The 13,595-nt window shown below is 42.9% G+C and overlaps 1 protein-coding gene across 3 annotated transcripts; it reads left to right on the forward strand.

The window, feature by feature from the left end:
- Positions 1-3,675: 3,675 nt before the first annotated feature.
- Positions 3,676-13,476, forward strand: S1PR3 (sphingosine-1-phosphate receptor 3). Of its 3 annotated transcripts, XM_064140198.1 has the most exons (3): positions 6,354-6,426; positions 7,310-7,425; positions 9,018-13,476. In XM_064140198.1, exon 3 carries the CDS (start codon positions 9,196-9,198, stop codon positions 10,336-10,338), a length of 1,143 nt encoding a protein of 380 aa, XP_063996268.1. In that variant the 5' UTR covers positions 6,354-6,426; positions 7,310-7,425; positions 9,018-9,195; the 3' UTR covers positions 10,339-13,476. The 3 variants fall into 3 exon arrangements, with proteins under 3 accessions (XP_063996267.1, XP_063996269.1, XP_063996268.1); XM_064140197.1 differs by lacking the exons at positions 6,354-6,426; positions 7,310-7,425 and adding an exon at positions 3,676-3,773; XM_064140199.1 differs by lacking the exons at positions 6,354-6,426; positions 7,310-7,425 and adding an exon at positions 4,112-4,349.
- The last annotated feature ends 119 nt before the right edge of the window (positions 13,477-13,595 follow it).

Here is a 13,595-nt window from a genome sequence, read left to right on the forward strand (position 1 = left end):
TAGTGACTGACAGATGTCTTCTTTGATGTATTAACCAAAGGTACTTTGATCATTGCACATTATGGTTCAACAGCACTGAAAGCCAAAATGTTCTCCTTTTTTTTGGTTTTACTTTATTTTATAAAAAATATAAATATTCAATTTTTTATCTTTTAATAATTACTAAATTAAACAATACTGCATTTACTAGTAGTTTAAAACTGAGTTGGAGGCACAGAAATAAGTAGAGATGGTGTTACAAATAAGAATTACAACGCAGCACTTCACATAGACATAACACTGCATAACACATCTTGTTAATACAAAAAAAGATAGCAGTAAAAAAAGCATAGAGCTAAGATCTGTTATAATGCAATCATATAGATACCATATCACTTTGAATTGCAGTTTTTTTAATTGACCTGCTGCTGTACTGTATACTTACCATGACAGTCTAAAATAAATGACCACTTTTCCAAATGACAGAGTACTCCTTCAGGAACTCCAGGAAAGTAAATCAGTAACAGATGTGCAAAGCATAGGACAAATGTCACTATGAAGAAATTATAACCAAGGCATTAATAAAATATTGTGTGAATAACTTTTTGTGTTGATAGATAGAAATTACCACAATTTTATCAAACTCCAAATGGATAACAGAAAAAGCAGACTCTTCTGAGAGATTAATTGTGATCAGCTGCAGAACTGGGTGAAGGCAAACTTCATGAAGTACAATAAGGACAAGTGCAGGGTCCTGCATCTGAATCATAGAATCATAGAATCAACCAGGTTGGAAGAGACCTCCAAGATCATCCAGTCCAACCTAGTACCCAGCCCTACCCAGTCATCTAGACCATGGCACCAAGTGCCTCATTCAGGCTTTTCTTGAACAGCTCCAGGGATGGTGCCTCCACCACCTCCCTGGGCAGCCCATTCCAATGGGAAATCACTCTCTCTGGGAAGAACTTCCTCCTAATATCCAGCCTATACTTCCCCCAGCACAACTTGAGACTGTGTCTCCTTGCTCTATTACTGGTTGTCTGGGAGAAGAGACCAACCCCCACCTGGCTACAACCTCCCTTCAGGTAGTTGTAGACAGCAATGAGGTCAGCCCTGAGCCTCCTCTTCTCCAGGTTTCCTGGGAAGGAACAACAACAGACATCACTACAGACTAGGGGTCATCCTGCTGGAAAGCAGCTCCATGGAAAAAGACCTTGAGTCCTGATGGACAGCAAGTTCTTCAGGGGACAGCAATGTACCCTTGTGGCCAAGAGGGCAAATGGTATCTTGGAGTGCAGCAAGAAGAATGTCCAGCAGGTCTAGGGAGGTTCTTCTCCCCCTCTACTCTGCCCTGGTGAGACCACACCTGGGATACTTTTGGGTACATCAGTTCAAGAGAGACAGGGATCTGCTGAAGAGAATCCAGCAGAGAGCCATGAGGATGACTGGGGGAGTTAAGCATCTCCCCTGTGAAGAGAGACCTGGGGCTGTTTAGTCACGAGAAGAGAAGACTGAGAGGGGTTCTGATCAATGTCCATAAATACCTGAGGGGTGGGTGTCAAGTGGAGAAGGCAAATCTCTTTTTGCCGGTGCACAGTAATAAGACAAAGAACAATGGATACAAACTTGAACATAGATTTCATCTCAACATGAAGATAACCTTCTTTACAGTGAGGGTGATGGAGTACTGGAACAGACTGCCCAGAGAAGTTGTGAAGTCTCCTTCTTTAAAGACATTCAAAATCTGCCTGCCTGCATTCCAGTGTAGACTAGTCTAGGTGATCCTGCTTCTGGCAGGAGAGTTGGACTCGATAATCTTTGAAAGTCCCTTCCAACCTCTAATGTCCTGTGGTTCTGTGGTATTCTGTCCTAGCATTCAGTTTCTCTTTGACAGTTAAGGAATGTCAGAATGACAACTTCATGAAGACCTCTCTTCTGAGTAGCAACATAAATATTTGCATACATCGTTAGCATTGATTTTCTTATGTCTCAGCGGTATGGAAATGAACTCAGTATTTTATCAGCAAGTAACTCAGGATCTCAAGGTCTAGGCAACATCTTGGTTTCAGTTTTAGTTTCATTGTCAAGTAACACCAATAACACCAGCAAATGCTGCTCTCCCATTATCCACCATTTGCTCACTCACTCAGGAATTTCCAGGGCAGAACAGAATCCTTCGACCCAGGAATTTGAGCTGTATTAACTGAGCTGTTACTATGAAAATTTATAATTGCTCCAGGTCTTTACTGTCTATCTTTTACTTGGTTATTAGGGTTCTTTACCCCACAGAAATGCAGGATTTTTTAATGAGCACTACAGCAAGATCAAGAGCTTCTGAAAGCTGACTAAAATAGGCTTGTCTTATTGGCTGTTGCATGACTTTTGAAAATGAACTGGTGGTTGCATCAACTCTTGTGAAACAGGCTGACCTCCCTAAAGGTTTTCTTGCCAACAGCTGCTCTGGCATGAGATGCCACTCATGGTAGCCTCTGTGGAGGCACTGTCTCCCATGGAGACAGTCTCTACCATGCTTTGCTCCTGGGTGGTTCCTCCAGCTTCCACTTCAGTGTTCTGCCACCCACTTCTGATGATGGCATCAGCAGCCACTGTAACACAGACTGAGAGGCAGCTGCAAGAAACCACTGCTCAGTGGTGAACTGGACACCCCTCCAGCACAGTCATGGCTGAGATCCATACCTAAGTGGGGTTGCATCCGTTAAGTCTACCAGGTCTGAAGCAATTTAACTAGCATTTTGCCCTGTGTAGTCCTTATTTCCAATCAAGGTCCTAAAACAGAAGAATTTATTACTCACCTTCAGCAGATAAAAAGCAGCCACAGAAACACACCATTCATTCTGCTACAGTAGCTTAAACTCCTGGCTATAGAAGCCCAGCTCTGCTTTCTTGCAGGACTTTTACTTCCCCGTGGAGTAGCACTTCAGGCAACCCGACAGATGAGCCCATGGCATGAATCCCAGCATGATGATGCTTCAGCTCCAGACAGCAGGCTTCCAACAAAAGACACTGCAGCAAGACGAACCTTGCGTGCCTGCCTGGGCTTTGTGAGGTTGTTGTAGTGTTCCTGTTTGCCAGCTCATCATATCCAGTTCTGACAGAAAGCTTTGCTGCACCCATAGGCATCATACAAGTACGATTAAATTAGACGGTTGTAAGGATCCAGATGTCAACCTTTTTTTTCCCAAGTGCACTTCCCGCCACTGAGGCAATCTGCCTACCTATCACTATGCTTGAGTCGCTACTGTTCGGCCAGTAACTCTGTCAAGGGGTACGTTACTAAAAGCATGCTGTAATTGGTAGCTAAAGGTCTAGCCGTAATTTTGCTCAGAAATTCTGAATGCTCCACCCTGTGTCACCCACTTCAAGCTCTCCCAAGATCACATTATCAGACAGTAGTGAAGGAGAAGGGCAGACGTAGGAGATGTAGACTTCACTCAGGCATGCTAATAGCTCCAGCTATGTAAGGACTACCCAGAATTTCTCCCCTGGCCCCCGCGTTTTTATGGATGTTACAAACACTCTCCGGCGGAATCCGCCGTCTCACATTTCAACCCGGCTGCCCGTAACGCCCGCTGTTTCACCCGCAGCCGTGCCCTGAGGGCGGCAGCCGCACCCCGCAGGGGCAACTCCCCCGATCGGACGGGAGTGCTGAGCGGCGAAGGGGCGGGGTGAAGCGGGGCGGGCCGGGGGCAGACAGGGACCGGCGGAGTTGGGAGCGAGGGTTGTTCGGCGGCGGCAGCAGCGTAGGAGCAGGGTGTATGAGGCATGAGCCGAGGGTACGGACGCGGAGCTGGGGTGGGGGCAGAGGGAAGCTCGGAGGGGAGGTAGACCGGGCGGGCTGGACTACCAGGTCGGGGTGGCTCCGGGCAGCAGCGGCGAGCGCGGAACCGCGGGCAGCGGCGACAGGGCAGGGGCGGTCCCAGACCTGCCCGGCCCGACCCGGTCCGGCCTAGCTCGTCCAGAGGGCCGAGCGGCGTCTTGCAGCCGGCGAGGTCGGACGCGGCCTCAGAGCTCCGAGGGCAGGCGGCGGGGGTGCAGCATATAGTTTCCTCCAGGACAGCCCTGCGGGCTCCCTGTCGCCTCCCTTGCCCCCGTCTCCTCGCTACCTGAGCGGCAGGCTGAGACCTGTCTGCCCGTCGGGGCCGTCGGCGCGGCCGCGCAGCTCTCCTGCTGCGGGCGACGGGGGAGGTGCCCCGGGCCCGCTGGGCTTGGAGAGCGGCGCCGCATCTCCTGCTGGACCGATTGTCTCGAGAGCGGGAAAGCCGCCGTTGCGGGCGCTGCCTTCAGGCGGTCACGTAAAGGCGTCGTGGCAGGCACGGAGCGGCGGCGGGCTGGGTGGAAATACTGAGACTGTGAGTAGAGAGGAGCGTTTCCCGTGCGGAACGGTCGCGCCGCGGACACATCGAAGATAGCCTTGGGTAGCTTAGGCAAGATGGTCGTCATCTCAGAAAGCTCAGGTCGCCGCAGTAATGCAAATTTGCCAACAGAACATAGGAGTTTGGAGTGGGGGGGAAAGGCGCCTTCTCTTAACGTGCCGGGAGCTCCTGTGTGAGGGGTGCTTGTGTGCTACTCGGAATTACAAAATTGGTGTCTAAAATCCGTACGCCAAGAAAAACAACCACATACTAAAGACTTTTCTGGGCATGTAAGCTACCAGAAGGAAGGATATGTTTAAAGCTTATCCGAGTTGTCCAAGACACTGTTCTTTGTTGTCTAAACTTCATTTGCACCTCGTACAGCTTAATTTAGGAGTGGGAATGTGCATTGTAATGTGCAGCTCTCAAAAGCCTTTTTTGTTCATGAATTTAACACTAAGAGGGGATGCCTGATAAATTATACATGCTTATTTTTCATCTGAAAGGCCTTACAAATAAAGTATACAAAAGGTTGGCTTCAGATACGCGCTCTTGTCTTTACCTTCGGTGGTGAAAGCATATGGCTGCATGTGAAAGAGGAGAACCGCAGTGTGGTGGTGGTGGTGCATTGAAGGGGTCTGTTTGAGGGTATTTGAAAGGCAGAAGAGTATAATTCCAGCTGAATTTAATGAATGCATAACATCATTTTCCTGTGTTCACAAAAGTTTGTAGCAGAAGTTAAGTCCAACTCTCATTTGTGCTTTATTCTGACTTGTTGCTTTGACTTCAGGATATCAAGAAAATTGAAAGCAGTGTGTCTCAGTTCTCAAAACAGAAATGTCTTACTCTTCCAGCTATAAAGCACCCAGTGACTCATGAGATGGTGAAAGCCCTCAGCTCCCCATGGGAGGCTTACTAGATCACTCACTGAGCGCAGAGAGTGCATATGTACTGGGGATGGTTGCTGAAGAACTTTGGCATCCGCATTATCACAGATTCCTCGTTGCCTCCAGCTCTGGGAATTGCACATTCCCAGCGGAAAATTTCAGGTTGACTCCAACTGCCTTACCCAGGGCATTGTCTGTGTAGAACTGGTGAGAGATACTGCCCTGAGTCTCTGTCTGTACCACTGTGTTGTGGGGATGGGGAGGGCAGTGGAGGTGTGCCTTGCCACGAGGCAGATCAGGGGGTTGTGGCCCCTGATGTTTTTCATGGCCATGGCTTTTTTCAAAGTACATGTGGCACAGGGACTATACAGACCCTGTTATAACCTAGAGATGTGAAGTATGAAGCAGAGTTTTTGCTCCATCCTGGAAGCATGCTTGACCTTACTAGGGTCCTTGACTGCTGTAGGAGAACCACTGCGGAACCCCCAAAGTATGGTGATAGGCAGGGAGATTACCCTGGGGGACAAAATACAGTGCTTGCTGCTGACTGTAACTACTTCCTACATCCTTGGAGCAGAGACCCAAACAGGTGAAGGAGGCATTTGAATTGTTCTCAATCTGATTGTGATTCTTGACACTGTACCACTGCCTTTGAATAATCTATCAAACTCTGTTGGCCATTGCATCCGTGAGAATGTATAGCCAGATTATCCCTGCACTGCCAACAGATTTATCTTTATTGTGTTACCTGCTGGTGCAGCAATAGAGAACCTCCAGCTTGCTCTAGAGGGTGTAAAACTGCTTTTCAGTGGTATCAGGAGCTCTGGATACTGATACCTAACCAAGGCAGGTGCTCAAAGCACAGCATGCCACAAACAGGCTCTTAAGTTCTTTTCTAAAAATACTTCAAGCTGAGGTCCATACTTTGCAAGCTAGTGAGTAGTCCTCCTCTTTATGTGACTAGGGTGGCCATGTCCCGAGGAGTAAGTTTTAGAGCTCTGAGGAAGCAGTGTCGCAGATACCCTGATCTCACTGCTGCTGTCTTGTTGTTATAATACACAACTGAGTTTAGTTTCTCTAACTGTTAATAAGCGAATGTGCTTTCTGAGTTACTGGCTGCAATGTAAGAGAAAACCAGAAAAGCAGTATTGCTGAAATACAGTACCTGGATCTGTTACTGCCAGAAGGTAATAAATTGTAATTAATTCAATTATTATTTATATTCACTTTCAAGTGGGTTGTGAGTGATATTAATTTCCTGAGAGTCCTGGCAAATAATAATGTTACGACCTCCATTGCCTTGCCACTAGCTTGGCAGTGATTTTCTTTTGTGGTACTACGTTTTCTGTAGTAATTTTAAGAGAAGGAAGTAATTAAAAACAATAGAAGAGACCCTGTATAGTTGCAGCCAGGGGAACGGATCATTACTTTTAGTAGAGTCATAACAGATTGCAGCAGCTGAGTTGTGGCTGATAAAGACCTATGTCTGACATAAAATTTTATTCATGTTTTTGTCCTTTGGTAAACCAATATGATAACACTGTTTGGAAAAGACTTATAGAGTCTTCTTATTATGTGTGGTGCTCTTAATATGAATATGATTCTCTCAGGCAGATATCAGCCAGTCCATTGAGTACTGCTAGTTGAACTATCATTAACAAATACTTTTATAGTCAAATGTAATTGTTCATTTTATAGTGTAAAGCTCTTGCCATTCGTATGGACACAATGGCATTTGTTGTAAGCCACTACAATGAAAGACTCTGATAGTTTATGTAATAAAAATGTGCAGATTGTGGTCTGAAATTGCAGATAGATTGAACCCTAGCTGAGGTGAAGTTGTTCTGTTGAAGAACTTCACTGTTGTTGCAACAATTCCGCACCTCTGAAATGAGTTGAGGCAATCGCTGTTACCTTCAGAGTAAAAAAGAATGAGGACACTAAGCCACTGCTGTGTTTCTTGGATATTCTATCTCCTCCAGTGGGTCTCTTCACCAAAGTAGTTTGAATCTAAGAACTAGAAAAGGGAAATTATAATGATAGTAGGTAAATAGTAATTTTTTTTTTCAGAAAATAATTTCAAACCATCCTGAACATACTGAAGAATTCAATCCACTCTAGGCTTTTATCCAGTTACTTCTTTTTTGAAGGATGGAACCCAAGAAAGTGGAGAGTAGGAAAATAAGGTGTGGATCATCCTTTAAATTACTTTACATTCATCTGGGATGAGCTTCGCTTCTTCCTTCTTCTGGAAGGCACTTGAAAATGCATCCTGTGTGCTTTGGGTGCCCAAAACAGTGCTGGAATAGCAATGGCTCAGATGTTTTTGTAATCTTAAGAAACCTGTATATAGAATTATAGAATGCCTTGGGTTGAAAGGGATCCTAAAGGTCATTTAGTTCCATCTCCCCTTCCCTTGATAACCAGCATTTTAAAGTGCCTTTTGGGAAATGTACAGTCAGGAGCTCTAGCTCTTCAAGAATTCAGTAACTGAGCTATTTAATTTGGAGCAATTGAGGATTGTCCTCACATTTAGCACAAATTTTTATTTTATTACCTTCCCCAGGAAAAAAAAAATGTTTACAGATTTGGTTCAGGTGGAACCAATTCTCATCCTCATCCTAGTTAGGTTAATAACCTGAAAAAGTAACTATCTGATGTTCGTCCTCCATACATACATCTGGGGCGTGAGCACTGAATATTGTTGGAGTAAGCAGCAACTAAACTGTAACATTTCTAGTGAAACAGTACGTGCTTCTCACACTTCTGATATTTTTTAAAAGCTGTGCATATATTTTCCGATATTTATATATGGCAGTGCTAAAAAACACAGCTGGGAGGATCTGCTGTGAAAATGCAACTTATCAAAGTCCATGGGAAGACACTGTAGTTAATCTGGGTCATAACTTAAAAACAGAAGTAAGTTGAGAAGGATAATTAACATCGATATAACTATTTTTTATTTTTAAAAAACCTCCATAACATTAATTGATGGCATATATATATATATATATATATATATATATATATATATATGCAAAGGAAAAAAAACAAAGGAAAGTCAACCATAAAGAGACGTGATCCTTACAAAGAGGTGACTTGCTGTCTTGTAAGAAGAGTGGCAGAAATCCAACTAAACTGAATAAAACGTATGGTAATTTTGTGACAACTGGTTTTTAGAACATCTGCTTAATTGTAAATAGTATAATTTTGTACCATTAAGGGTGTAAAGTTATTTTAGGCATTGGCAACATGCCCACTGGCATCAAGATTTGACACTAACCCTCTTGCCATCTTTTCTATCTTAGGGGATAGGGACAAGCTTAGAAAGCGGTGGGGTTGCCCTGTTGCTCAGGCTGCGCTGGCTGGGTGATGTTTTGGTAGTGTGACATGCACTTAATCTTTTTGAGAAGGAGTGAGTGGGTTGATGTGTGCGCGAGGCATGCTGGCACTGCTTGCTAATCCTTCTCACCATTCCTCTGCATTTTTATTAGTGTGGAAATTTTGTAGGAGAAATCATCTATGAGCTGTTCTCCGTGCTGCCCTTGTATTTCTGCAGCAGAACTACATCTGCGCAGAGTGTGACCAACAGTTTACCTACAGCTACCTTCATATGCATGCAACAATGCTAGACCTTGGTGTCTCATTGTAGTCTATTTCTCTTGGATACTGTTGGGTGTCCTTCTCACCTCTGGCTCTATGTTGTGGCTTGAGCACCTGCATGAGTGACTTGGGAAGACTGTAATATTTATGCTGCATTTGTTGATTTTATTTTCAGAGCCTGGTTTGTGAGCCACATTCCCAAATTAATATGCGAGGCTTGCTGGAGCTGGGGATACACGCCGCATGCCCAGAGGAGTGCTTGAAGGAACGAGGTTTGATCTCCCTCTTGTGGAGAGTTATCAGAACTAAATTCTTGTGATACTAAAGAAGAAAAGTCCAGCATCGGTGAACAAATGATGGCTGCAGTTACCATGTCACCTGATGCTCTTGTCAACCTTCAAGGGAATGAAGAGATGGACTCTCTGATCGTACTGCATTACAATTACACGGGAAAACTTATGCTAAGGGAAAAGGCAACTGATAATGTAGATCTGCCCACTGTTGCATTTCTGATCCTATGTAGCTTCATAGTCTTGGAAAACTTGATGGTGTTGATTGCCATATGGAAAAACAATAAATTTCACAACCGCATGTACTTTTTTATTGGCAATCTAGCTCTCTGTGATCTTTTAGCCGGGGTTGTTTACAAAGTCAACATTCTTATGTCTGGGAAGAAAACTCTGAGCTTGTCTTCCACAATCTGGTTCATTAGGGAAGGCAGCATGTTTGTTGCTCTGGGAGCCTCCACTTTCAGCTTGCTGGCAATAGCTATAGAGCGACATTTGACCATGATTAAAATGAGGCCTTATGATGCAAATAAAAAATACAGGGTGTTCCTTCTCATTGGTACATGCTGGCTTATTTCAGTTTCCTTGGGTGCCTTACCCATCCTTGGATGGAACTGTATAAACAACTTACCAGACTGCTCAACCATTTTGCCTCTGTACTCCAAGAAGTATGTCGTGTTCTGCATTAGTATCTTCATAGCCATTTTGGTTGCCATTGTCATCCTCTATGCCCGTATCTACATCCTGGTGAAGTCCAGCAGTCGTAATGTCACTAACCACAATAACTCCGAGCGCTCCATGGCACTCCTTAGGACTGTCGTGATTGTTGTTAGTGTCTTCATTGCGTGTTGGTCTCCGCTGTTCATCCTCTTCCTCATCGATGTGGCTTGCAGAGTGAAGGAGTGCTCTGTCTTATACAAAGCAAACTGGTTTATTGCTCTGGCAGTCATCAATTCTGCAATGAACCCCATCATCTACACTCTAGCCAGTAAAGAAATGCGCCGGGCTTTCTTTCGCCTTGTTTGTGGCTGCTTAGTGAAGTCAAAGGTTGCGAGATCTTTGCCTATTCAGCCCACACCAGATCACAGTCGTAAATCCAGCAGCAGCAATACTCAGAAGCCAAAGGAAGATTCCTCACCAAAGAATGTTCCATCTTGTATTGCTGAGAAAAACGAATCTTCATTTCATAATGGAAACTCCTGTAAGTAAAGAACTCCTCAAGACAATTAACCTGTCTGTGGCTTTTACTACTTTTAAACTACAAGTGTAGTTTAAGTATTCATGCACTTAAGTCACAGGGAAATACACTAACCACTTACTTTGAGGACTTATTTATCAACAATCATTTGCTTTGTGTGTTCATTCAGTAACACACCTGATGCAGAAAAAACTTTCCATGCTACGCAACAGCCAGGACAGAGTCTATGCACATGTAATGACATTGTGCACCATAATGACATTGCACAGTGAGGTTGCACCTGGCACGACCTTGTTTTGCAAGACATCAATCAGATGTGTTAGAAACTTCAGCATTCACTAAACATTGATCATGATCAGAAATGAGCCTGATTATTGATGCCTTCAAAGAAAAGCTCGTTACATGTGTTGGTGATTATAGTTCTCCCTGTGTGTCTTCCTGTTATGTTAATGGCCTTATATGTGGCCTAAATAGCTGTATATTTGTAAAATTCCTTATCAAAAGGTTGTTGTTTGATAAAAGTTTACAATATATATACTAAACGTTGTGTTGCATTATACAGTGTAAGGTGACGAATTACACAGACGTGTTTCAGTGGGGATATTTGAAAATATATGAAGTAGTAGTTTTTAACTGACAGAAACTTTAATATGGCATATCATGGCAGTATTTTTATTTTTTGTTTTGACTGTTATTCAGACTTTCCATGTTTAGTGAAAGACAGGGTGATGGTTGTCACTGTGGCGTTTCACAACTCATTTTAAACAAGCAGTAGTAAATAACCATTAAGAGAGGCTAGATATGTTGGCTATTTAAAGTAGTTAAAGTGTGACCCAACAATACACATGTATCAAGTGTATGTACTGTTTTAATGCATATATTTTTACTTACTATTTCCATTGTATTTAAAAATGTATGTCAAACCTATGTAAACCTGTGTACATTGTGAATGCACTACCTAAGCTCATATTCTTCAGTTCTGAAACAGAGACTTAGCATTTCAGAAAGTAATGAACCACAAAGGGTCCCTGTGAAGTTCTTTCATTTCACTCCAGTCACTGTCACAGAATTGGATTGTATTAGAACTCTCACTGGGAAGAACAGCCAGTGGGACAAAATCTCATTTTCTGGCAATGAAACCCTGTGCTTCTACTGTCTCCAGGCAGTTCTGCAGATATGAGGCGGAAGATGTGGTACAGCGAGATTGTGCCAAAGGGCATACCTCCATTTATACCTTATCCTCCCTTGAAAGCCTCTTTAGTTGGAAGACCTGAAGCCCCAGACTTAACTTCTTGAGAGGCTATGTATGAAAACCGCTTCATGGTTCATCAGTTCCTTATCAGCCTCGGTACAGAACGGTGTTCAGCATCAAAGAGATTCCCTGTGACTTAGAGCAGTTAAGCCTTTATAAATACCTTTTTTTCAAGTCCCTGTGGGAGGCACCCATGGTATTTCCATCGATAGTACTTTGCAGATAGAGGTTTCAGTGGAGATCAATGGGCTCCTACTGTCTTTCAGTAAGAATGTAAGCATATAACTTTATTGAGCTCTTCCAAAGGTTTGTGTATAATGTCTCTAACCACACCTTGCCTTATGCACAATCAGAAGTAGTTGAGGCTTTTAATACACATCCTGGAAAAGCTCATCCTTATCTTTACTCTGGTCTTAATAATCAAAAGGAACAGCATTAGACTTTTCCCGAGCATATGTAGTGTGTAAGTTGTGTAATGTGTGTAGAAGAAGCCTTTAAAATGTAGAGGTTTGCATTGTGATTATCTTTTACAAAATTAACAGTAAACATTATACACTGTTGGAAAAGTGTAAGAGCAAAGAAAAAAAATGTATTTGTATGAAATAACTGTGAAAGAGAATAGTAAATAAGAAATAAATTCTACAAAAAAACTGTTAAAAAGCAGTGCACTTAATAAGAAAAAGCTAAACTAAGCTAAGAATAATTACCTGTGTGAACTGCAGATACAGGCTGGGTAGCTCTGTAGCTATGGCAGTTTGAGAGAAATAGAAATGGTGACATTGCATGCAATGTCTTGCTTCATATATTAGATCTGACAGTGCTATTGGCTGTATTTTAAGTGTGGAAATTCTCCTCTGAAGTTGTGTCTTTGAAAACTGACAGCTGAACTGTTTGTATACTTAAAAATGTTAGATCACAAGGTGGTAGCATGTGGCAGCATTCCTCCCTGTTGTAGAGCAGAAGAGACTTAGCAACACAGTGGTTTGCAAAAACATGGCTTCCCCCACACCAAATGTCATGTCAAGGATACTGCATGATTCTCACTATTTATATAGTGGGGAAAAATAAAATATCTGAAGTCCCAGTATATGCACTTGAAAGTCAATTTGTAACATCTGGATTGTAGCCTTAGCTATTGTCAGAGCTGATGCTAGGTACAGGCCCTGCAAGCAGCTCCCCTGTTGGAGGCCACATGATTTCTTGTTGGTACTTTCATTCTACTTAGACCTTCTTCTCCATTTTTGGAGCTTTGGGGATATTTTGTTAGTTCACTACCCTGCTGTACTTGAAGCAGCTCCTAAGATTAATGGATTGACATGTTACACTGATAACACCGTTTACAAAGTATTTCTAACTTGGTAAAAAACCCAACTTGTGGATACAGCCTTCAGTGGGTAGATCCCAGTGGGACATGTTAAAGCACAGATTCTGGAAGATTTCAGAGCAGAATTTTAAAGTAGGACAAGGCAAGCGTTTAGTAGCACTGGATTATTCACAAGCAGGAAAGTATCCTATCTTTGAGGCTAGAAAAGGAGAATAGGTGCTTTTACTCTTAAAATATTGCAAAATTATTTAAAATACATCTCAGGATCCAAACTTTTTATGACCTGATTTTGAATATACAAGAAATTGAATCAAGTGTCTCTTTTCCAAATTGGTTTTACATGGAGCAAAAGCTGCAAAGGATACTAACATTAAATTGATGCTATTTTCTCAATTATTTATTTTGATTCTGGATTATGAAAGAAATGAAACCACCAGAGGAGAAAAAAAAGTGCTCACCAATGTGCTTTTCAGGAGTGTTCTATTGCCAACAGCCCTACGGAATATTGTCAACTGATTAGGTACCATAAAGGTTTTGAAGACTTTTAATTAAATTCCAGACCTTTGAACTGAAGTTGTTGTGTAGCAGTCATTTTTCACAGAATATTGGAAAAGGTTTTGGCCTTCTGTGGAAAACCTGTGTTTGAACTCTGTGTTATACCTCAGAGCAGTACATGTGGGAGCATTGTGCAG

Source organism: Pogoniulus pusillus, chromosome Z, assembly GCF_015220805.1.
Source record: "Pogoniulus pusillus isolate bPogPus1 chromosome Z, bPogPus1.pri, whole genome shotgun sequence".
NCBI lineage: Eukaryota > Metazoa > Chordata > Aves > Piciformes > Lybiidae > Pogoniulus > Pogoniulus pusillus.